The sequence below is a fragment of the Engystomops pustulosus genome, chromosome 2, assembly GCF_040894005.1.
Source record: "Engystomops pustulosus chromosome 2, aEngPut4.maternal, whole genome shotgun sequence".
Lineage (NCBI taxonomy): Eukaryota > Metazoa > Chordata > Amphibia > Anura > Leptodactylidae > Engystomops > Engystomops pustulosus.
The window spans coordinates 216,928,136-216,953,565 of NC_092412.1; the positions used below are offsets into that span (position 1 = coordinate 216,928,136).

The 25,430-nt window shown below is 40.1% G+C and overlaps 3 protein-coding genes across 3 annotated transcripts in view; 1 reads left to right on the top strand and 2 right to left on the bottom strand.

Moving 5' to 3' along the window:
- LRWD1 (leucine rich repeats and WD repeat domain containing 1) overlaps positions 1-8,582 on the bottom strand; it is a 24,960-nt gene extending 16,378 nt beyond the window's left edge. Inside the window, exons 1-6 of the mRNA XM_072138160.1 lie at positions 8,432-8,582; positions 6,119-6,239; positions 5,151-5,385; positions 4,122-4,241; positions 3,101-3,253; positions 2,909-3,013 (exon numbers count right to left, since the gene is read on the bottom strand). Coding sequence (XP_071994261.1) covers positions 2,909-3,013; positions 3,101-3,253; positions 4,122-4,241; positions 5,151-5,385; positions 6,119-6,201 — 696 coding nt within the window. The 5' untranslated portion in view covers positions 6,202-6,239; positions 8,432-8,582. The remainder of the gene's footprint in view (positions 1-2,908; positions 3,014-3,100; positions 3,254-4,121; positions 4,242-5,150; positions 5,386-6,118; positions 6,240-8,431) is intronic.
- Positions 8,481-12,972, top strand: ALKBH4 (alkB homolog 4, lysine demethylase). The gene is made up of 3 exons (XM_072138161.1): positions 8,481-8,686; positions 10,954-11,148; positions 12,082-12,972. Exons 1-3 carry the CDS (start codon positions 8,582-8,584, stop codon positions 12,730-12,732), a joined length of 951 nt encoding a protein of 316 aa, XP_071994262.1. The 5' UTR covers positions 8,481-8,581; the 3' UTR covers positions 12,733-12,972.
- A 3,454-nt stretch (positions 12,973-16,426) lies between these two features.
- On the bottom strand, positions 16,427-20,988 carry PRKRIP1 (PRKR interacting protein 1). Its single transcript, XM_072138162.1, has 6 exons — positions 20,775-20,988; positions 19,954-20,032; positions 18,576-18,676; positions 18,302-18,387; positions 17,777-17,823; positions 16,427-17,136 (listed from the first exon to the last, which is right to left on the bottom strand). The coding sequence occupies exons 1-6, from the start codon at positions 20,895-20,897 to the stop codon at positions 17,057-17,059; spliced, it is 516 nt and encodes a 171-aa protein (XP_071994263.1). The 5' UTR covers positions 20,898-20,988; the 3' UTR covers positions 16,427-17,056.
- Positions 20,989-25,430: the final 4,442 nt, after the last annotated feature.

Sequence of the window (25,430 nt, forward strand, 5' to 3'; positions counted from 1 at the left end):
GGAGTTGTCTCTGATCGCGGGTGATTAACCCGTTAAATGCCGCGGTCATCGCGACCGCGGCATCTAACATGCATCTGGGGGGTCTTTCCCCCACGATGGCCCCCCCCCGAATCATTTTCGGGGGGCACCGATCATTGCTACGGTATCACTGGGGTCAGATCTGGACCCCAGTGTTACCTGCAGGAACTGCCGGTAAGATGGCGTCATCTTACTGGCAGAGTGCCAGCCTATGCAAGTGTATAGGCTGACACTGATAATGCCCTGCAATACATGAGTATTGCAGGGTATTATTATGAACAAGCAATCAGATTATTGCTTGTTCATTTCCCATGGTGGAAAAAGTGAAAAAAAAAAATTATTCAATAAAAAAATAAAGTAATAAATCACCAAAAATGCCCAAAAGCCCAAAAACATATAAAGAGACATATAACTGAAAAAAAAGTCTAAATCATAACACAAACCCCACATATATAGTATCACCGCGTCCGTAACAACCCGTAGAATAAAAATAAATAATTATTGAACCCGCACGATGAACGCCGTAAAAGAAAACTGTTATAAACCCTCCAAAAATTATGATTTTTACCTATTCAAACCCACAAAAAATGCTATAAAAAGTGATCAAAAAAACATATGTACTCTAGAATACTGGTGTATACTGGTGCAAAGTACAACGTGTCCCGCAAAAAACAAGCCATCAACCAGCTCCGTAGCCAAAAACGTAACAAAGTTATGCCACTTGGAAGATGGCAATACAAAAATGATAGATTTTTCCCCACAATAGGGTTTTATTTTACAAATTTAGTAAAACGTAAGAAAATATATTCATGTCTGGTATCCCCGTAATCGTATCAACCCATAGAATGAAGATAATATGATTATTAGTCTATACGGTGAACACCACAAAAAAAAAAGTAAAAAAACCAGTAGAGAATTGATGCTTTTCTACTCCTGCTCTCAAAAAGAAGTTCCTAAATTTTCAACAATAGGTGATACCAACCCCAAAATGGTAACATTGGAAAAAGCATCTCATCCCGCAAAAAAACGGCATCACATGGCCCTAATAGCGCAAAAGCGAAAATTTTACAGCCTTCAAAAGAGGCCAATGAGGAAAGTAAAATCCTGGCAGCTGTAGGGTGCTCCTTCCCTTTTGCGCCTCACTGTGTGCCCATAAAACAAGTCACGGCCACATGTGGGGGGTCTCTGTACTCGGGAGAAATTGTAGAACAAATTGTATGGTGGGTTTTGTATTTTTATCTTTTGGAAATGTGTAAATTTTAGGGCTAAATGAACGTATAACCGGCACAATTTGACTATTCTAAATTTCGCCTCCATTTTGATGTAATTACTATGAAGATCTCAAGGGGTTAACAATCTTCGTAAAAGCTGTTTCTGATAGCTTGAGGGGTGCAGATTTGAAATTGGGTAGATTATATAGGGGGTTTTGATGCTAAATATGTAAATTTTCATTCAAAACTGTATTTATCCCCAAAATAGTCAATTCTGAAAATCCGGAAAAGCGATATTCGATTTGTAAGCCGCGTGACATCAAAATAAATTATCCAGACATTTCAAAAATGGTGAAAATGTAAAGTAGACAAATGGGAAATGTTATTCAGCAACTTATTTAGGTGGTAAATCTATCTGCCTGAAAACGCAATGATTTCAAATTTCAAAAATGGCAAATTTTTCTGAAAATTCATCATATTTTCTTTTTTGTTGTAAATAAACGCAAAACTTACCAGCCAAAATTTACCACTAAAATGAAGTACAACATGTGGGGAAAAAACAATCTCAGAATCGTTTTGATAAGTAACAGTGTTCAAAAGTTATAACCATATAAAGCGACGCATGTCAGAATCCAAAAAATGGGACTGAGCCTTAAGCTGTAAAATGGCTGCGTCCATAAGGGGTTAAATACCCTCGTTTCACCAACCATATCTTTTTTTATTTTAACACCTACAAAGATGTATCTGGGCTTTATTTCTGCTGGAAACATTGTACTTTCTAGCGGCACCATTTTATATTTTGTTCATTGTACAGGGAAACTGGAAATTCCAAATGTGGTAAATTGCTAAAAAAAAACAAAAAAAAAAAAAAAAAGCAATTGCACCATATTTCTGTGCTTTGTATCTACATCTTTTCCTGTGAGCTCCAAATAACACCTCCCCTTTATTAATTGGGCCGGTATGATCATTAAGAGAGTAAATTTGTATAGGTTTTATTATGTTTTAATTTTAAAAAAAAATCTAAATCTTTTGTCCAAAAATTCTTAGTTTTGCCATATTCTAATAACTTTTTCAGTGCACACAACTGCGTAAGGTGTCATTTTCCGCTGGAATAAAGCTGAAGTTTTCATTGACACTGTTATAAGAACAATAGGACTTTTTGATCCCTTTTTAGTTACATTTTTATGTGTTGTGAAATGGCAAAAAAAAGTGTAGATTTGGACATTTGGGTGCTATTTTTGTTATGGGGTTCATCAATTATTTTTAAATTTTGTTTGGACAGTCTGGGACACAGGGATTTATAAGTGTTTATAAGTAACAATCATTATTATGGGTTTTCTAGGGAAAGGAAGCGATTTCAATTTTTAGCTTTTATTTTTTTAAAACTTTTATATATTTTTTTTTTACTAATTTTTCCAACAGTACTGCAGTATGTTGTAGATATACTACTTCTATATTACAGCCTGTCTCGGATTGACTGTAATGCACATATACTAATGACAGCTATGGGAGCCTTTAACGGGCTCCCAGCACTCATTGCACCGTTCGGCACCCTCTAGTGACATCATGGGGGCACTGACCGGTGTTTACAGATGGCACTACCAGGGTAAAGCACTCTTAGGTTCTGTGGTCGGGTACGATGCTTTAATTAAAAAATAAAAAATTCAACTATTACTCACCTCTGCAGGATCACTTGTTGAAGATAGTTGCTCACACGGAGGGTCATTATTAATTTTCTTGTCACCCAAAAAAGAGGATATTAAATTCTCTGCAATAATTTGCACCTGTTTTAAAAAGTAAGGTCATTGATTAAGTGACAATATCTCAGGTCAGCATTTCCAAAGTTAGTATTTTTATTTAAAAAATCTTACTTTCCACTTGGTGAAGTCTTTGAGTGAATTTGGGCCATACTTGACATTATTCCCAACAGATTTCAGAAATTCCTTACTAATAGATTTGATCATTGCTGGAGAAGGCTTGTCAGGAAGCTTGTCCTTGTAGTTCTTTTCCCAGTATGATTCGACCTATGATATTGAAAGGTGAAGATTAATATAGGAATATTAGATGCATGTGGTTCAACAGAGAGAAGACCAAAAACTATTAAAGTCATAAAACAGGATTTGCATTCATACAGATATACGTATAGAACTGCAATATAATAAAGTTCTCTTATTGTGGCAGGTAGGTTAAAATTGGATTTACAGTAGAACATAGTAAATATAGCAGTAATCCACATCATAGTCATCAAAATATATTCTACAGTGGTTACGGTAATATTCAGGCCCTTTACATTTTTTACTCTGTTTCATAGCAGCTAATTCTGCTTGCGGTCATTCTATAGATTCTTTGGAGTAAAACCAGTCCCTGTTATGTTACACAGTTGCATGGCTCGTTATGACCCTAGTCATGTGATGTCACACAGGTGCACAGCTCATTATAACATACAGCTCAGATTACTCTCTGAGATTATAATGAGCCGTGCACCTGGGTGACATCACATGACCATGAATCAGTGTTTATCCACAGGAATTAAACAATGAAGCTTTCTAACGCAGGACAGCAAGCAGAGATCTAGAAAACTAAGAATTTAATACAGAAAGTATATTGGTAAATTGTCTAACTTTTCTTTACACAAATTATATCAAATTATTTGCTGAAAATGGACAACCCCTTTAAAGAGACCGGTCTTGTTGTATTATGGGGGAATTGAAGATTAGGACTGAAATAATCCCAGTATTTCAGCTGTTAATCAGCCACTGTGTAGATGCTTTATGTACTGATCTACACGTGCACTGAATAGAAATTATCTATATGCATGTAAAGGCAATAGTTATAGTACATTGGATGAGATGTTGCTTTTAGTACAATAGTGCTAACAACACAACAACTTACCCTGTTGCTCAGCTCCCTGTGGTTGACAAACCTAATGTGATTGGCTAAAGAGGTGATATCTTTATTATTCAGCCGCCGAAGCTTAGGTAGAAGACAGCAGACTTTGTAATTGTCGCTAACCTATGGGCACATGAGGGAAAACAAAATTTATTATACAATCTTTATTTACATGCACATGAATGTTGTTTTTGTCTGTGACCTATTGCTTTTTTGTTTTGTGGATGACACACTTATTTTATTTCAATGGACCAATGCAAGTGAAAGTTTTTTTCACGGATCCACATGGAAGCTGCAGAAAACTCAGAGCAGGTCCTATTCTTGCCCATGTTTGCAGATTAAGACTTTCCATTGAAAACAATGGGGAAGTGAAGATTATGGACCCCAAACGGAAAACATACAGCTATTAACAGAGTACGGTCCATATTTTTGCATCAGTAGATAAGTAATAATCATGTGACCCTTGGAAAGGTTTAAACAAGCTAGTGATTTATTTTTGTGATTCCCCTAAAACGGATGACATATAGATGATACTGACAGTCTTGCGCACACAAGACTAAGCAACTTATTTATACACAGTTGACACATGGACCGAAAACCCGACTTGCAGCCATCCCATGACTCCAAATGTCTGGTTTTTTACCAGGATTGCTATGCTAATTGCCCTTGTGTTCATATTTACTCACTTTTTGACTTAATATGCCTCATTAAAAAAAGAAATTATATTAATTAAAAAAATAACTTAATTTAAAAATATTATTTGTGTATATGCAACTCCTTCACGTTTGATGGCTAACATATGGCATTCAAAGATGTAATGCAAATTTTATATTGGATTATTGTCAGTAGATTACAATAAAGGGTTTTTATACTCTTGCTCTACGGAATATGCTATGTGATTTTGTTACTTTCACTAGAAAAGTAACAACAATAATAGTTGATCAAATAAGGTTTATAGGAAGAACGATGAGGGAAAAAAAAAACAGGCCTACTAGTTTAACAAATTCATTGTCTGGTAATGTAACTACTTACTGTCAGATAGAGATTCTCTTCATACATAACCTCTTCCAGCTTTGGAAACTGTTGTAAAACGGTAACATCTTCGACCTGATTGTCACTAAAGTTCAGTATTTTAAGATTAGGAAGATTTAACTTTTCCGGAAGTTCTGACAGATTATTTTTGGAGATATCCAGTTCCTCCAGATTGAGCATTTCGGAAAAGAGATGGGGATCAATGTCTTCAGTATCCAGTTGCATTTTTGATAAGCTGTACACAAGAATCAAAAAATTACAACCAATGTAATATTTTATCACTGATTCATAGAAATGCTTTTTGTTTTCACAGCATATACCTCAAAATCCACCTATTACAATACACAAAATTATATACATACACCCGCAACAGCATGTGCTTATGCATTCCTACAGGACAAGCTGTCCTGTTGTATGTCAGATCAATATGCCCTAACGTAGTGGTGGCGGACCTATGGCACGGGTGCCAGAGGTGGCACTCACAGCCCTCTCTATGGGCACCCGTGCCTTCATCCCAACACAGTTTGCCAAACTCTGCAATACCTCTTGCAGTCTCAGGCAGCCCAGAACCCTGGAAGGAAGCTACAATGAGAATCCGAACTTCTTTTTTTTAACCAAGTGATCTAGCAAGCTCTGTTTAGCACTGCATAATCTGTGAGCACTATAAAATTAAAGGAATTATTATTACTGTATTGGTGTCCTCAGGTGACACAGCAGGGAGTAATAAGTTACTGCCTAAATTGTCGCATTTTCACTTTGTGAGAAATATGTGGGTTTTGGTTGTAGTTTGGGCACTCGGTGTCTAAAAGGTTTGCCGTCACTGCCCTAACAGATACATTTAACATACATGTCTGGAGCTTTCCTTGTGCAAGTGCTAAAAACTGTTTGATAGCAAAGTGTAAATTCCCTCTTATTACAAATATTCCTAATTTCCATATAAATGTGCATAGCGTTACGAATTCACATACTTCAGCGTCTTCACATTCTTCAGATGATTTGATTTTGGGAGGCCTTTCTTCAATAGGATGTCTTTTGTTAGTTTTGTCATCATGGAAGAAGGTCACTTTTCATCCAGAAAATAAAAATATCCTTCAATAAAAATAAAATTATATTAGAAGACAGAGAAAAAATGAGTACAGGGGAGCAGAAAGACTGTTGGCGAATGAGCCTTTTTAAAGTAAACCCGTCACCAGGAATGTAATTTTTAACTAGCATCTAATAGCCTATTCTATACTGATTTTAAAAATGCCTTTGTCAGCAATCTGAATCATGTCAGTACTTTACAAAACTTTGTTTCACATTACCTGGCCCCCTGCCAGCAGCATGTGTGGAGCCTGGAGTAGAGGGGGGCAGCTGCAGTAGCATGTGTCTCAGTATTCTCCTCTCCACAGTCATCCAGCTCCCTCCACCATCCAGGTCATATGCAGTAAGAATGCATGAGGAGACTCATCACAAGCTGCTTTCCGGGAACCAGGTAATGTGAAATAAATCTTTATTATCCAAACATGTCCATTATTCATTTGTGTGTTTGAAGCCTAAAACTCTGTGCTACCAGTGAATCCTACAATTAATTTGTAGTTGCAAAAGTATGACAAGTGTAAGAGATATACGCAGCCCAAACTAGGGTCATATGTTGCCAAGGATCCTGGACTGTAGAATAAAATTAATACGGTAGTTATTTCTCGCAAATTACAAACCTATGTGCAATGTGATCAACAGAGCTGAATTTTTACACCGACAGATGCCAGGGCAATGACAAAACTGACAAGATATCTGCCAATGAATTTATTACCAAACAGTATACACCATACATTCATTCTTGAAATAATTGTAACTACATATATTTACTGTACGAATACAGAAGAATGAGGGAATAACATCCACAAAGGGGGACATTTAAGTCTGGAAAAAAGTGACAAGATTTAGGGATTTTTTTTGTAAGGTTCTGGGCTTGCCTGATTTATCTTTGTGGTTGAGAAATGAGGCATGCAAGTCTCTTGGGGGGTTTTTTTTCAGACTTTTGTCTAAAAAGTTGCACAAAATTTTCGATGTTTAAGCAACCCCTTGCTTAGGAATTCTCCGGACTGGAGGTTATTTGTCAAAAGAATATTGCTATTGCTCAAAAATGAGCAACTTTTTCCCTCGTCCACATCTAAACTTTGTAAAACAGATGTTAAAGTCGTTTAGGTGCAATTATTCTTAAAAGTTTTATAAATGACTCCCACACTGTCTGCACCTTATACTTTTATCTTTTTATCTTGCATTGCAGAAACCTACTGGTCCTGCTTTCTACAAACACTGACAATTATCCTCTCATTTGCATCCTAATGTCCTCTGGACGACACTGCAGGGGGTGATCAAACATGTCTACAACCTCAGTGTACATTTTACACCTGAAATATCTGGATAAAAGAGGAGGCAGGGACCCTGCTCTAGATGTTTTACATCTATAAGACGGCAGTGTTTACAGACAATAATACAATGCATGCAATTTAACAATACTGCATTGTTATACTTATGGTAAACGCCACGTTTGCATTAGAAGCTAAAATAAGAGCAGATCCTGCCAGAGGAAGCACACACTAGTATGTCCATCTGCATGGTTTACAATCCTTCATCCTGGTGGAAAATTTCCTTTAACTACGGTATACGCAATACATAAACTGGAAGCTAGCTACAATAATGAACCAACAGGTAAAAGCAAGGCAGAGGAGACAAACCATGGATTTATTTATGTAGACGGTTTCTAAACTAGGAGAGCAGTAGGTTTATTTCCTAGTATATCATTTTCGTGTTTAGAGAAGGGCTTTGGGTAGATCCAGACTCTCTATTTGGTGAGGTTTTCTGCTGCAGACAATACACAGTATCTAGATGTGCAGATTTTGTGTGTGACTCTGCACACTACAGATTCGTTCCCTTTTCATTACACAATGCAGATGCATCTTCTTTGTATAACATCCACTTGATACTGTGAGTTTCTGCCTGCGATTTGCTGCCCATTCCACAATAATATTATTTTCCAGAGGTTTGCTGTACTGCACCCAGAAATAATAATGGTGAATATCAAGGTGATTTTGGAAATGCACAATGAAGAAAAGTTATGGAAACTTTAATATTGGAGTTCCTCCTATTAACCAAACAACTTGCAGCTTTTTTTGATTAAAAACTGGAATTCGATTGGCTAACTCCTCCGCGCCATTTCCTCGGCACTAGCAATGCACAGACCCCTATATAATGTGCTGCACCCTGTATATACCTCCCCTGTACAGGACTGCACTCACCGACCACCTCCGCAGCGCGCTCCACCTGGCGGATAAATAAGCCTCTGTACACACACACCCCTTGCGCTGCGTTCTAACTCCCGCTGGGATGATGTCACTTCCGGGTTCTGGGCTCTCGCCGGAAGTGTCGCTGCACTGGGCCCGCTCCTCATGGCTGACAGTGACGTTGCCCCACCAGTGTGCGGCTGTAAGGGCATCCGCACGTGCTTGCTGTGCGAGTCTCCAGCCGCTGAGCTACCAAAGGCGCTGCACAAGGTATTAGGTTATGACCGTAAACATGACACAGAAGTCCATGTTGTCTCCCTAAAAAGTGCACAGTCTATAACACTTATCCCCAAACCGGTGGAAAACTACAACTCCCAGCATGCACTGGCAAAACTGCTGGGTCTCAATCATAGAAACTAATACACTCGCACAGTTGGAGCGCCCTCTAGTGGGGAAACTTCAACAATTCTATTTATATAATCTACCATAATGATACACCAGGGGCTGTGACAGTGGTAATCTTATATTTGTTATCCATGGGCTCAATCCTTCTAATATCAACTTTTATGATTATGATGTGGGTGTTACCAGTGCCCCTCTATGCTGTAGCTTCACTGGCTGTTACATTCCGCAGGAGCACTTCACCCCTTCCACCCTGTGATATTACAGCAGATGAGGGAGGTTGAAAAGCAAAGGAGGAGACAGTGTAACATCCTGTGAAGTTGCTGCACAAAGGGGCTCTGGCAAAAACAAAATAACAGAAGTCCTTCAGACTCATTAATAGAATTTTAAAAGTTGATTTTAGAAGGAAGGAGGCCATGAATAACAAATATAAGGAGATTGTCACGGTGCCAGGTGGATTTATGAGTAGGTGTCTCATGTTAATAAAGTGGTGGTTTATTCTGACACATTCCCTTTAAGCATATAAAATATCTTTTTATAGTGGATCCAAAACATCAGGAAACTTTGCAGAGATAAGTCACTTAATGGATTGTAGTCATTATTTTCCAGCAGCTCTCATCTCTGCATCTTTGTCTAGGAATTGTTAGTGGAAACCTAGCTGCTGTGACTCACTGCGGCTGCATACATCTCTCATGGAGTCTTGGTGGTGAGCTCCTGTCTGTTTTGCTATCAGGACAGAAATTGACAAACATTTCATAGTGATAAGAAGGGCTAAGTGTGAACCGGACATGCCCTAGCATGTGATGGCCTCGCAGCTGGATACATCACAATAGTATAGTAAAAAAAAAGCCAAGTTACCACCTCCAGACATTATGCAGTATGACCACAGTAATATCACAATGACTTTCTTATGTAGCCAGTGGCACACAGAAAGGTTTCCGATCTGTCACTGCTTCTCCGGTATATTTTCTTTGAGACCTGTTCAGGTTTTTTACAAAAGGATAAAGCAAGACAGATTCATGGTATAGATCAAAGCGGTGACAGATAGGTTTCCAATCTGTGTAATATTTGGAACAGGAGGACATCGCGATTTTAGGCCCCTTTCACACTTGCATTTTCATGCGTGTTCTGCACGTGTATTTAACTTGCACTCTGACCCTTTGTCATCAATGGGCTTTTTCAGGCTTGCTTTTTATTTCACGCACGCACACTTTTTTTTTTTTTTTTTTTTTACAAGCGTTTAAAACTCTGCATGCTCTACTTTTGCAAGTCCTACGCGTGGAAAACGCACCATACAAGTCTATGGAGATGGATCAAATATGCATCGCACTCTGAGACACATGCTAGTGCAGTGCGTTTTTCACGCATCAATTGCCATAGAAATTATAGAGCTCAGTCCTGAGTCCTTTTCACGCAAGTGTAAAATGCATTGAAAATACCAAAAAAAGTGTGTGAACAACTGAGACACTGAACAAACTCTGACTGAAAACTGATTGAACTCTGAAAAATGTCCGTTTTTCACTGACCAAACCCTGATCAGACCCTGACGTGATCTGCAACGCAAGTGTGAAAGAGGCCTTCCTGTGGTCACCCTGAATAACATCTGGAGGTGGTAGCTTGGCTTTTTTACTATAGTGACCTTCAAAGGTGTAGATTTGGACTTCACCTCATTAGGACTGGGAGTGCCAGTATATGATACTTTTACAAATATTTTGGGTACATCAAGAGCCTTAAAGGGATTCTCCTGTGGTTGAAAAACATCAGTTCTTCTAAAAGCAGCGCCACACCTGACCGTGGGTAGTGTGTGGTATTGCAGCAAAGCTCCATTCATTTCTATACAGCTGAGTATAGTTCAATACCTGCACAAACCATGGTCAGGTGTTTTTGGAAGAAAGCAGCCATGTTTATCAACCTTGGGAGAACCCCTATAAGTGCCCCCTCGATGTGCAGCTGGCATGAAGGGTAAAATCACTACAAATGCTAGCGATTATTTCAGGGCTTGAAGCCCTGATAAATAAGCCCCACAATGTGTGTTGCCATTTTTAAAGGATCTATAACTTACGTGATTATTTTCATAGCCCTGTATATGTACACATTTAAATTTTCTTCACTTTATTATCTTTGCTATTCGCTAGACAAAATCGTTTGTGTATGTCCCGGAGAAAGGCATAGCCAAAGGAGTAGAGCGCAGCGAAGCAGCTGACTGGTGGTTTCCATTCCCTGGCGTGACTCTCATAGAAGAGTTTGTTACTGAAGATGAGGAGGGAGAGATGGTACATGCCATGGATCAGGACCAATGGAGGCTTTCACAGTCTGGAAGAAGAAAACAGGCAAGACTTTTCTGATAATATAACTAAACAGGAATATAACTGTTATAATACTGCCCCCTATGTAGAAGAATATAACTACTATAATACTGCTCCCTATGTATGGGAATATAACTACTATAATACTGCTCCCTATGTACGGGAATATAACTACTATAATACTGCCCCCTATGTACAAGAATATAACTACTATAATACTGCTCTCTATGTACAAGGATATAACTACTATAATACTGCTCCCTATGTACAAGGATATAACTACTATAATACTGCTCCCTATGTAGAATATAACTACTATAATACTGCCCCCTGTGTACGGGAATAGAACTACTATAATACTGCCCCCTGTGTACGGGAATAGAACTACTATAATACTGCCCCCTGTGTACGGGAATATAACTACTATAATACTGCCCCCTGTGTACGGGAATATAACTACTATAATACTGCTCCCTGTGTACGGGAATATAACTACTATAATACTGCCCCCTATGTACAAGGATATAACTGCTATAATACTGCCCCCTATGTACAAGGATATAACTGCTATAATACTGCCCCCACCAGGTCTTGTCTCTCTTCTCACTCAGGTAGCCCCCTCAATGTCTGCTACTCCCTTCTCACATAGTAACACCCCCCCCCCCCCTTCCATACCAGGTCTAGTTTAACAAAATCCAACTGCATTGCCGTCACATGTATAACCTTTATCTACAACACCCCAAAGTGGTGCCTGTAAAGTAGTTTGGGTTAGTTTTGAGAAGACTTAACTTCATGCTTCCTCTGCATTTCACTTTGCACGAGATGCATGTTTCTCCAACATATAAAAATTGGCTATCAGTTCTCTGTTCTGTCTATGGGACACCTCTCTAGTAGCCTTGTGCATCCAGGCCATGTGTTTGGATTGTATAGAATTATATTTTACTTTTGTGTTTGCAGGATTTTGGTCCAAAGGTGAACTTCAAGAAGCAAAAAATAAAACTTGCCAATTTCACTGGTCTTCCAAGTATAAGCAAGGTGCTGTGGGAGAGGATGAGGAGTCACACTGTCCTGGCCGGGTTCTTGCCTGTTGAGCAATGTAATCTGGATTACAATTTTGACAGGGGATCCGCTATTGACCCCCACTTTGATGACTCTTGGCTCTGGGGTGAAAGACTTGTTAGTCTAAATCTTCTTTCAGAGACCGTGCTCACCATGAGCTGTTCTTCTTCAGATAATCTGCAGCTGATATCCACATTGGACCAATGTACTGAACCAAATGGAAACTGTGTGCACAATACTGATGAGGGTGTGATCCGTGGTCAATCTGAGGTTCAGGACTGCGTGCCTCATAGCACATCAAACACCATCATGGTTCCATATAGTGAAGTGGAAGTAGCCGTACATCTACCACGGAGGTCACTGGTGGTTTTATATGGAGATGCCCGTCACAAATGGATGCATGCAATTCATCGGGAACATATCAAGCAGCGCAGAGTTTGCAGTACCTTTAGAGAACTGTCTGCAGAGTTCAGTGCTGGGGGTAAGGAAGAGGCACAGGGACAAATGCTCCTGGATATAGCTCTTGGATTCCAAGGAAAATCTGTTTAGACCCACTACACTATATGTCCTTTCTGTTTTATCGTTTGAATTTCCTTGGTGTCTGATAAGTCGTCATTTATATTTCAAATGATGTAAAAGAACGTCTATCACCAGATCAAGGATTGTAAGCCAAACATACAGACATACTGGTATTTGCCCCCTCTGGCACGATCTGTTGGTCTTTTAGCTTCTTATGCCCTTCTTGTTAAGAAAAAAGGGTTTTAAAAATCATGCAAATGAGCGTCTCCAGGCTCCATTAACTTCTATGGAGCCTGGAGCCCATCAGGCTATTTGAATAATTAAAAATCCTTTTTTTTCTTAACAACCAGCTAAAAGAAGATCAAATCCTGCCAGAGGGAGCACACATCAGTATGTCAGTGTGGTTGGTTTACAATCCTTGATCTGGTGATAGATGTCCTTTAAGTCATTTATTTGGTATAAGGCTACACCCCCCACCACCACCATTTTTAATTACATTTTTGCAATAGATCTTATAGTTAAAGGACATTTAGCACCAGGATGAAGGATTGTAAACAAAGCACACTGACCTACTGGTGTGTGCTTCCTCTGCCAGGATCTGCTTTTCTTTTAGCTTCTAATGTACTGGATTTTTTTTTTTAAGTGGCTTTTAAAATTATGCAAATGATCTTGAGGGGCAAAGACATTAATGGAGCCTGGCGCCCCTGAGGCTTATTTGCATAATTTTTAAAGCCTTTTTTAAAATGAAAAACAAAAGCATCGGAAGTTTAAAGGAGAGCAGATCCTGCCAGAGGGGGCACTTTCCACAATGTCAGTGTGCTTGGTTTACAATCCTTCATCCTGGTGGTAGATTTCCCTTTTAAAATTGGTTTTATTTCTACAACACGTTTTGTATCTGTCCCCTGGCTTAATTAGTAACAGAGCAGAGTCTGACTGCAGAATCACTGACTGTGGTCTGATACTGTGGAGACATATCTGCATTAGAGGTGCAGAAACAAAATGATAAAATAAACTGTACCATAGCTCTTCTAACTTCTATAATTCTATACATACCGCCTTTTTGTAGGCTTTATTGATTTTGAATTCCTTTTTATTTATACATGTGATTTAAAGTGTGTATATATTTATAGCTGCCCTGTTTCATTTTCTCCAAATCTGAATTTTATGAATTAAAAACCTTACAAATACTACCTGCCTCTTATGATCTCTTCCAATAAATTTCTAGCTTGTTTAGATGTAATATAGTATCATAGTTTGAGGTTGAAAATTAAGACGCATTTCCATCAACTTCAACCAAGTCAGAAAAGGGATTGGATGAGGAAGGGATTTAGGGGAATCAATTCCTTTTTATTTATACATGTGATTTAAAGTGTGTATATATTTATAGCTGCCCTGTTTCATTTTCTCCAAATCTGAATTTTATGAATTAAAAACCTTACAAATACTACCTGCCTCTTATGATCTCTTCCAATAAATTTCTAGCTTGTTTAGATGTAATATAGTATCATAGTTTGAGGTTGAAAATTAAGACGCATTTCCATCAACTTCAACCAAGTCAGAAAAGGGATTGGATGAGGAAGGGATTTAGGGGAATCAATGTTGTGTAAAAAGGCACCTTCTTGAAGCTCTCTTATGTCCCTGCTGTGTAAAAAGGCACCTTCTTGAAGCTCTCTTATGTCCCTGCTGTGACCAGCAATTGAGGCTGGCTATTCCACAGATTGCAAGGGAGAGCTTCCACACCTCGTTCTGGGAAACAACCTCATGTGCAGCATTGGCCACTGACACATAAAACATTTAAATCCTGGAAATCCAAGAAGTATGCCAAGGCTTTATTTCATCTTCTTTAAAAGCATAAGAACAGGCGAGTTACAGACAAAAAATAGACTGCATTTCAGAGAAGTTCCGTACTCGTGGAACGAGTCTGTGATCATGGCAAACCACACTGTTGAGGATAGGATTCCATGCACCATATATTAGTATATGAATCTTCCAGCTTCCCGGTAGAAATTCTCAAGAACTGTTATAAATTATCCACTTTGAATGTGAAAGGAATTTCTGCCTGGTATTTGACTCAACTTAAAGAGGACCGGTCACCCTTAATGTAAGCGTTACCCCAGTATTGGCAGTGTCAAAATGCTAACTTTATTAGAGCCCTCCGATAAAGCTCGCAGACACTGCAGCGCCATAGCCTCAGAACACTGGAACAAGGTCACAGCGGTCCAATGTATTCATAAGGGGGCAGTCCTAGGCACTGCTTCTTCCCTGGCCTACCCCTCCCACGCCATAGGCCGGCAGTGACTGCCAGGCTTCTTGAAGCAGTTACCACCTCCTTGTACTGCCCCCTCATGAGACTGTCTACTAGCTTTATTGGAGGGTAGTGATAAAGCTAGTAGTTTAACATGCTAGGAGCTGCTTATTCTAGTAAGTACTTCAGCTCCCAGTGTGGTTTTTGAAGTTCTGCAAAACACTTTGCAATATTAGTTTTTTTAACATTGGCATTGTTTTTCAGGTATGTGGTTTAGTTATTTCCACGGATGCCTCAAAAAGCCAGTTATGTCTGTGGGTATTTTCACTGATCCGTTTTCCATGGAAAAAGTTAAGAAACGTGTAATTTTTTTTTTCCAAGGATGCGGATCATGAAAGGCAGCCACAAAAAAAAAACTGATGAAACTTTTTTTTTTTTTCCACTGAGGCTGTAAAACCAGGTGTGATGTTTTCAAAGCAATGTTAAACCTTCAATTTTTTGCAGACAATGGGATAAAAACAGAAAAAAAACCCAAAATCGCAATGGATGCACAACTAAAGCTGGGCACCAATGGCAAGAGCCCTTATAGATATAGTGGTGGAGTCTGACTTCAAAGGTAACCAATTGTTAAAAGTTTATGTTCAACAAACCCCCCTTTGCTGTAAAGAAGGTCACAAAAATTCCTGCAACGACTCTGAATTGCATGTATGAACATACCCAATATTCTGCAGCCCTGTACAAAGTGACATTATGTGTAAAGTGTAAATGGTTCCTGATGCCCACTTTGATGGGTTTGAAAGCTTTTACCTGAGGAAGCCATGGCACACTGAGCCGACAGTGTGATGCGAGGTTAGAAATCCCTGGATCCTGCCATATTTTGGATGTTACCTAAATACAGACTAATTAGCAAAAAATTTCAGCAGTCTGTCATGTAACAGACATTGCTCAGCAATGATTTGGGGAACATGACAATTGGTAAAAGAAAAAAAAAAGTGGACTAAATATTCTACCAGATTTCTCCAATCCACTCGGGTCTTCCAGGGTACAGGCATACTTCTACAATAATGAATTAAGAGGAATCTGGGGAATCATTAGGATGGGCATTTTTACATGATGACAGGTTCCAATAGCAGCAGGAGAGGCATGAGTGGAAGCATTGAAAAAAAATTCCTTGTGCTGTTTGAACTGCCGCCCCCCCCTCCCCAAAACACATTGAAGAACGTGTATCAATCTGTCAACACCAGAAAATTGGCTCCTCAGTTAAAGGGTGTAACTTGTGCAACAGAAAATCACTATTGTGGTCCAGCAAACTAGACCAACTAATAGGAGGTACTAAAGTACAACTCAGTCTTACACTGCACCAGATGAACCATCCAGCATCAGAGACAGATTAATCTGGAGCAGCAAATACAATACAGGTCTAAAGACCAACACATTATTACATCTCCCCTATTGAATAACTATAGACTGTACAAGGAATACAAAATAAAAAATTTAATCTGAGACAGCCATGCTTTACATTTGACAGAACAAATAAGGTACAGTGTCTAGTTACACTATAAATTTTGCAAGTGTGATTCTAGCCTTAGTGAAGTAATTTTTCACTAATGATCTCAAGAGATAAAAAGACAGGTAGGCGTGACTCGTGGTACAGCTATCTAGTGTCCGATTCATACTTTAAATATTACAGCAATTGAAAATCCTGCAGAGTTTTCTGGTGTTCCAACATAGGACCCAAAATTCATGGCAACATTTTATTAAAAACTATTTGATAAAGCACATGAGCACACACAAAATTTTTCAAATTGGATGCAGCCAGAAAGCTACAATTCCTCCTGCAGCAAGAAATGGTGCATAGTCATCAGTGTAAGCTATTTGGCTACATAGTTTAAAAAGATTTTCCTTTTACCAAACACCATCTGTTTTGCTGATGTGCCTTGTTATGATACTAGACTATGCATCACACCTCTGAAACAGAAAACTAAAAGTTTGTAAAACATGACAAAATAAATGTAATTCTTGGTATAAAAAAAAAAAAAAAAAGTTGTGATAAAGGAAGAACCATAGCACAAAAAGTCTATAAATATTCATCTTTTCAATGGAGTAGAACTATTCATCAGAATCCTCCTTTTCTGATTCACCAGCACTGGCCTCCGCTTCCTGCCCATTCTCAGCACCTGTAGAGCCATCTGAAACCAAAAAAATATTTATTATGAATAAGGTCTCTGAATAAAATCTCTTCTAAGTTCTGTAGATCAATGGATCCTACCAATAGTAGCTTATTCTAGCACTCTGAGTGAAGCAATTGTTTATTGTGATCATGGGACTAGTAAGCAGAATAAAAGACACAGTGGGGCAGATTTATGATTCTGGCTCTGCCAATGTTATGTCTGACCTTGCACCCAAAAAAAAAAAAAAAGTCTTTGGAGCTTGCAGATTTATTTATATTTGTGTATTTATTTGTCGCGGCTGCACTGTGCAAACAAGAAAGAAAAAAAAATGTGCCCCTAAAGTGGAGGGTTAGTGCATAGGAAGGTATTCCATGCATCATAGTGATACAAGGAGTGTTTGCTTGCCCACAAAAAAAAAACATCACTGTAACGACTACAGGTTTCGCAGCTTGGACACGGACTCAGCGGTTAGCACCACACAGCCTTGCAGTGCTGGGGTCCTGGGTTCAAGCCTGTCCAGGTCAACATCAAGAGTTTCTATGGTCTCTGTTTGCATGTGTTTTCTCCCACAGTCCTAAACATACTGGTAGGTTGTTCTTGTATCTATATAAAGCCAGTCCAGTAGTCCAATAACTAGCAATGTATTTTCTATACATACCTTTTACCTTCGGTTTTTTGGCCTTTTGCTTTTCTTTCTTTTTCAGCCTACAGAAGAGAAGAATATTGCAACAATATTCAAAGCAAGAACACCTCTCAACACTATGTGCAATATACATGCAATTGTTTAAGGTGAAGCATAGGGGGTCAAAATAAATCTGAAGTGTCATCAGGGTGCAGACAAGACATTGCAGAAGTTGAATTCCTGAGCCGCTAGAAATAATTCATATGTTACAGATAAAGCCACAGTGGAAATCAGAATTACTGGTATAATATCCCACTGGCAAAACTGATCAATGCAGCAACTACCTATCTGACATACAAAACTAGGAGTAGGGAACTCATTTGCTGGCAGTGACACCTGCTAACAGGTAGCAAAACTAAACTACTCTTCTACTGCATAGTTACAAGTTACAACAAAATATATATTAAATAATTAGTCAAAGAATTACAGTGGGCACCTCAAGTTTCAATTTCCCATCACAAGACAACTTTAATGCCCATGTGACCTTGAATAAAGACTTACCGTTTTAATCTTCGCTTTGCAGTTCTTTCCTCAGCCTGAATTTGGTTCTCCCTGATTTTCCTTTGAAAGTCTTCATCTAATTTTTGCTAACAAAGACAAAAAGAAATTAAAAACACATTAAAATTACAGAATCCAGGATTTAAATGAATCTATTTTCTATCTGCTGTGCATTTGCATCACCATTACATTAGTTCATATTGATGCTCAAAAAAAAAAAAAAATCAACTTGTCGATGACTTGTCGATATGATTGTTACAGTAGGAAACTAACTTACCTTCTCAGTCATTGAATCCATAAATTCCTGTCTCTGATATTCTCTGCGACGTAGGTGCCGATAAACATGGAACTCACCACTTCCAGCACCAGCACTGGATCCTGACAGAGAAAATTGGAAAGGGTTTGCTTTATTCTATAATCCTCGGTCTAATTTCCAGATTGCTCGGAGGAGTTTTCAGAGGCCTCATGGCTCTGGTCATGTTGAATCAATAGCGATGAATTCATGTTCATGAACCATCTGCTGGCCTCAGTTGTCACATGGACAATGAATGTGATGTCAAATCCTCTTCAAGAAGGAAAGAGCACCTTTCACTAATTTTACAAACTCTTTGCATCCTTTAATAGGCATTGTTACACTGATTGTTGGAATCATCTGTCCCTCACTGTTCCTAAGTAATTAAAGAAAATCTACCACCAGGATCAAGGATTGTAAACCAAGCACACTGACTGGTGTGTGCTCCCTCTAGCAGGACCTGCTCTTATTTTAGCTTCTTATTCCCTGTAATTTTTTTTTTTAAAAAGGATTTTTAAATTATGAAAATGAGTCTTAGGGACTTTAAAATGTATGAAAATGAGCCTGTGGGGCTCCAGGCTCCATACGTTTTAAGTCTTTTATTCTTAAAAATAAGGAGGCTTGAGAATCTTAGAAGAGCGGATCCTGCCAGAGGAAGCACACAACAGTATGTCAGCCTATTAAGCATTGTTTCAGTGCCCTATATGCTCTCTATTGTCCGATAGATTGTCTTGGACTACAGTAGACAACCTTACATTACTTAAAAAATTGTGGGAACTTATGACAGTATTCTAACTATAAGACAAACCATGGGGTGATAATTAACTTCTTCAACACAATGTGGGGAATGTATCATGTGCCAGAGTATGATGACGGCCATGCCCTTCTGCCACACACATAAACTGGCTCCGGCATCCGCAAGTATCCAGTCAGGAGGCTTGCCCTGTCTATGTCTGAACTGCGCCATAACCTGCAAATGTTGACTCATGAACATTCACAGGCTAAAGTGTTTAGGAATTCTCTCTTCCGGCCCATTCCACTTGGTGTGGAGGGGACACAAAAATAGGGAATAAGAAAATAATAGGAATTACCGGCAGTTCACTAGTAATTGCGATTATTAACTGCAATTGAAAAAAAAAAAAGTACAATCCCTGACAGACCACCCCCAGTGTTTTTAAGATGCTTTTCATAAATCTCCTTTGTAGTGCAGAAAAAGCAGTAGTACATCTCAAAATTCAAGAAAAGAAACCTGAGAAAAAAAAAAAAATATATATATATATATATATATATATATATATATATATATATATATATATATATATATATATATATATTTATTTATTTATTTATATGAAACATTTACCCATAACATCTCTGACAAACTCTGGGGCAGTTCTTGGCGACCATTCCTTCGGTCTTTCAGGTATTGGAGCAAGTTTATCCTGGAAGAAATAAAATTTATTTTGATTAGTTTAGTAATATTATATTAGCCCAATTGAGCACCACAAAGTCCACAGTAAACTAGAAAAAAATTTAACTATCTGATAAACCTGTGAACAAAGAAATCAGGAGGTCCTGAAGCAAGATGCTTTTATGGACCTTCCTGACAGTGTGGATTACAATATATGGGCGATAGATCAAGTCGCGGGCCCATGGCCACTGAAACCAACCAGCACATTTTATAACTTCACAAATTAAATCCTCGTACATCTGGTTCTGCTCTCAATACACAAGAGCCATTTCAGGACCTTTGAAGGTTCTGAAACCGCAGATTGAAAGCAGAGAAGCTGATTCTAGTAGCATATGTAGGAAGTGAATTCCAGACTTGTAGGGGCTTTTATATTTATACAGCCCAGGTCCTTCTTATTCTGCCCCTGTCCTGACATGTCATGTACGCAGAATACAGATCAGATACAGCTCATGCTTGGGGATGCACCCTGATGCATATGGGGAAGACCCCACCATGGGACATGAAGGAATGTACCAATATCAAAAAGTGTAAATCCTTACACATACCCACTACACAAGTAATATCACTATATAACAATGCAGAGGAGGTCATACACCCTGCGTTATTACCCTCCCCACAGGCTATTACTAATACAGCGGCTTCCCCTGTGTCCCCCCCAGTCGGCTCCACTTTCTCTATCAGCCTGGAAGCCATTACGGCCTCCGCCCGCTCACCGGGTTCCTCAGCAGCCGCTCCAGCCTCAGCCTCTGCTCGTCGGTGGCATTTTTCGGGATAATCAGCGGCTGCGGCTCCTTTTTCGGACGCGCAGGTTTCGCAGCGCCTGCATCCGCCGCCATGACACCTCTTACTTGTTTACATCGGCGCGAAGAAATGACGTCACTGAAACAGCGTCCCCTTTCTAGAGGCTTCTCCGCGCAACTTTATTTGTCATTGTAGCTGGTTTGGTCACGTGACCTGAAGTGTAACGGATGTCATATTATCCAGTGATGCGTCACTGAGGAGTTGTGTTATGTGCAGAGCTGATGTCATGGCCCTTATCAGTAATGGCGGAAGAGAGAGCCATAGCTGGGAACATACATGACCTCATTGTAGTGGAAAACACATATTATCTCATTCTCCTTAGTGTCTTCATTTTTCTTCCCGCCCAAGAGGTTTTTTAGTTTGCGCTCAACTTAGCTGTGTGCTTGACTGTATTTTCTTTGGGGCCAATATTAATCATACTTCCCAAGGGCAAGGACAACAGGACAAAAAGTTCCACCCTATTTTTCCAAAAACTACGCCCATTGTCACGGTCTTGCCCCATCCCAAATAACATAATTTCCTCAATGGCCCCGACATAGTATAATGTCCCCTTCCTTTGGTTGACTCCTATGGACTCATATAATTCCCCATAATGCACTTCATATAAGTGTGCATTCACACGACACGTTGCTTTCCCCTATCATATTCTGGCCCCCTGTCGTCCATCCTCCTTCATATTTGGGCCACCTGCCCTCCCTTGCTCTTGGGTATTAAAGGGCATCTACCACCAGGATGACAGAGTATATGCAAATTAGCCTGAGGGGCTCCAGGCGCCATAAGTGTTAATGCCCTCCAGACACACTACCAGCAAGAAGAGGTACCTCAGGCCGCTGCCTGGTACCTGAGGGCAAGTCAGGAGACTTCAGCCCCAGAACTGACTTCCCTATCTGGACTCAGCTCCATCTCTACCAGCCCAGCCTGCGGTTACCACCAGGCTGGGAGTAACCTTCCTGCCAACCAGCTACCTCCATCACCCTTCCAGCTTGTGGAATCTACTGCTACCGTTTGGCCGTTGCCTGCTGTTGTATAAAGAACTGTAAATTGTCTCCGTCTAATCCCTCGATCCAGGATTCTTATTGCCACGGGATTCCCCATCCATCACCCAGGGATTCATCCTACAGACACCTCAGGGCTGACCTACGGTGAAACCATTGCATCAGCCTCTCTCTGCATATTTATTGTGCAAACCACCTGCTGTAGACCTGCCAGACTATAGGACAGCCCTCCGGTCCCCATACCAAGCACCATGACCACAGTGTGCCCAAGGCCGTACTAGCCAGCCACTCCAGTATTCTGGGCCCCGGTTGCCTCCAGGCGCATAAGAAAAGGCTAGGACCCGGTGGGAGATGTTGCACATATAGTCTTTCATCCTTGCGGTAGATGTCACTTAAAGTTAAAACAAATCTGTAACACTACAAAAAAAACTCTGTGTAGACCACAACTAATACTCAACCAGGCCGCATCTGCCATGAAAATCTAGCCTCAGGCGTCAGAATGTGGAGCCCTTTAAAGAGCGGCAAAATTTGCTGCTCTAATGTAGATGATTTGGGTGCACGTTGATGCCCGAATCGCCCACCAGATAAAGACACAGGTGCGATTTACATGCGGAGCGACGCAGCGCCTCTCTGGCTGCTGGCCTCGCTCCGTTCTATTCAGCTTGAACTTATCAGTGATACGTGATGGATTGGAGAACCCGGAATAAAGTCCTCCTGATGGAAGAGATTGTCATCCATAAGGTACTAGATGCCACGAATGACTCCCAGAACATGTAGCCAGTCACACAGTGTCGGTGAGCCTGTCTGTGGGGATGTTAAATTGTTAGTAAAATTTTCAACATTTACTGAACAGGGAGCGGGCAATGGACAGGAGTAGGGGGGCAGCATTTTAATATTCGCCTCAGGCAGCAAATATGCTAGAATCGGCCCTGTCCTCAACCACGCATTACCATTCCCCGTGTCATATAAGACTGGATGGTGTCAGAATGTATTTTGAGCACAGTACTGTGACAGGAAAAATGGTAACACCCTGTTATCAATTTATTCATATGGATATTAACCCCTTCCCGACGCACGCCGGATCGCGGTGCATGGAGAGGGCTCGCGGGCTGAGCCCTCTCCATAGCCGGTAAGTCTTTGCTGCATATTGCAGCAAAGGCTTACCGGTAACACCCGATCGCGGGTGCTTTCACGCCGATTGCCGCCGTCAATGCTGCGGGAGGCTTCAAAAAGATGGCGCCGATGACGTCACGGGGAGCGGTGATCCGTTGCCATGACAGCTTCGGGTCTCATGAAGGCCCGAAGCTGTCTCGTTTTAACCCATTCATTACAATGTGCTATCAGCACATTGTAATGAATGAGGAGTAAAATCCCCATATACTGTCATATTGCAGTATGGCAGTATATGGTAGGATCAATCAGACAACCTAAGGTTAAAGTACCCTAGGAAGTCTGAAAAATAGTAAAAGTAAAAAAAAGTTTAAAGGGAACCTACCACCACAAATCTACCTATAAAGGTAGATTGGGTGGTAGGTGGATCATTGGGACGTGAGGATAGCCCTTTTAAGGGCTAATCCTCACGTCCCTGCACTTTTTTGAGAACTTTAATTTGATATTTATTCAAATGTACTTATGTGGCTACCGGGGCGTGGAGTAGCCGCTTATGAGATTACACGAGGCGGCTACTCCACGCCCCGGTAGCCACTTTACTCCTCCTACTCACCCATCTTCGGCGCGCAGCTCCGCGTAGCTGCGCGCCCTCGTCCGGCGAGCCTGCCGTCTGCGCATGCGCAGAAGAGCAGGCCCGCGCCTGTTTCGGAGTTGTGACCGCGCAGGCGCGGGCCTGCTCTTCTGCGCATGCGCAGACGGCAGGCTCGCCGGACGAGGGCGCGCAGCTACGCGGAGCTGCGCGCCGAAGATGGGTGAGTAGGAGGAGTAAAGTGGCTACCGGGGCGTGGAGTAGCCGCCTCGTGTAATCTCATAAGCGGCTACTCCACGCCCCGGTAGCCACATAAGTACATTTGAATAAATATCAAATTAAAGTTCTCAAAAAAGTGCAGGGACGTGAGGATTAGCCCTTAAAAGGGCTATCCTCACGTCCCAATGATCCACCTACCACCCAATCTACCTTTATAGGTAGATTTGTGGTGGTAGGTGCCCTTTAAATAAAAAAACCCTAAAAATTCAAATCACCCCCCTTTCCCTAGAACTGATATTAATATTAATAAACAGTAAAAATCATAAACACATTAGGTATCGCCGCGTCCAAAAATGTCCGATCTATCAAAATATAATAACGTTTTTTCACTGCGTTTAGCCCCGTAACGGAAAATAGCGTCCAAAGTCAAAAATGACATTTTTTTGCCATTTTGGAAAATATAAAAAAATTAATAAAAAGTGATCAAAAGGTCGCACAGTCCTAACAATGATAGCAATGAAAATGCCATCAAAAGTCGCAAAAAATGACACCACCCACAGCTCCGTACACCAAAGTATGAAAAAGTTATTGCCGCCAGAATATGGCAAAATATAAAAAAAAATTTTGTACAGGAGATTTTAATTTTTTTAAATGTATGAAAACATTAGAAAACCTGTACAAATTTGGTATCCACATAACCGTAGCAACCCAAAGAATAAAGTAGACCTGTCATTTGGGGCACACAGTGAAAGCTGTAAAATCCAAGCCTACAAGAAAACATCGCAAATGTGTTTTTTCACCATTTTCACTGCATTTGGAATTTTTTTCCCGCTTCCCAGTACGCGCCATGGAATATTAAATACCGTCACTACGAAGTGCAATTTGTTACGCTGAAAAGAAGCCATAACAGAGCTCTTTATGTGGAAAAATAAAAAAGTTAGATTTTTGAAGGTGGGGAGTGAAAAATGGAAGTTAAAAAATTAAAAAAGGTCAAGTCGTTAAGGGGTTAAGAAGTAACGTAGATGCGGGTTCCCAATTTTGAAAAAAGGTTAATTGAGAATTGTTATTTAAATGAACATATCAGGAGTGATATCAGATTTGTTTTCTTGTTCTATGACTGCTTATGATCTCAACCGCATCCTCCTATATATTCTGCAGGCTGATAATATGCCTGTGTAGACCTCATACTTTATCTGACCACTATATATTCAGTGTGGCCATTTATTTTAGCCCCTCTATATTTCACTCTTCACCCTCTATGTTTCAGGTCCACCTCTCATCTTAACAAGTTGGGTGATATAGAAAGCCCATGTTCTCTTCCTGGGGCTTGCAGGGCAGTGATGTGTCTGGCAATATATTTATGTTGTGTAATATGTGTATGGAGCTTGGTTATGGTGCTGCATTCATACAGTGAGCTTGTTTGTGGTGCTATATTTATTTACTGGGTTTGGCATTACACATTTTAGACTCTTCGTATACAAACCACACTGTAGTGACAGTGATATTATTAGGGACACGGTGTGGAGTTGTGCTGAAAGTAGTTGGAGACATCTGGACGGCAAATTCATTAATAATAGGTCACAGCCAGGAGAAGTTGTCACAAAGTAAAAGTCAGTAACGTTCTATGTCATATAGTATATAATGTGGGGGAGGCG

What these genes read in the sequence shown, in the direction of transcription:
- ALKBH4 (XM_072138161.1), top strand. Translation starts at nt 8,582, where the DNA reads ATGGCTGACAGTGACGTTGCCCCACCAGTGTGCGGCTGTAAGGGCATC. An exon ending in TACCAAAGGCGCTGCACAAG is followed by an intron (nt 8,687 to 10,953) that starts GTATTAGGTTAT and finishes GCTATTCGCTAG; the next exon opens with ACAAAATCGTTTGTGTATGT. An exon ending in AGTCTGGAAGAAGAAAACAG is followed by an intron (nt 11,149 to 12,081) that starts GCAAGACTTTTC and finishes TTGTGTTTGCAG; the next exon opens with GATTTTGGTCCAAAGGTGAA.
- PRKRIP1 (XM_072138162.1), bottom strand. Translation starts at nt 20,897, where the DNA reads ATGGCGGCGGATGCAGGCGCTGCGAAACCTGCGCGTCCGAAAAAGGAG. An exon ending in TGGATTCAATGACTGAGAAG is followed by an intron (nt 18,388 to 18,575) that starts GTAAGTTAGTTT and finishes TGTCTTTGTTAG; the next exon opens with CAAAAATTAGATGAAGACTT. An exon ending in GCAAAGCGAAGATTAAAACG is followed by an intron (nt 17,824 to 18,301) that starts GTAAGTCTTTAT and finishes TCTCTTCTGTAG; the next exon opens with GCTGAAAAAGAAAGAAAAGC.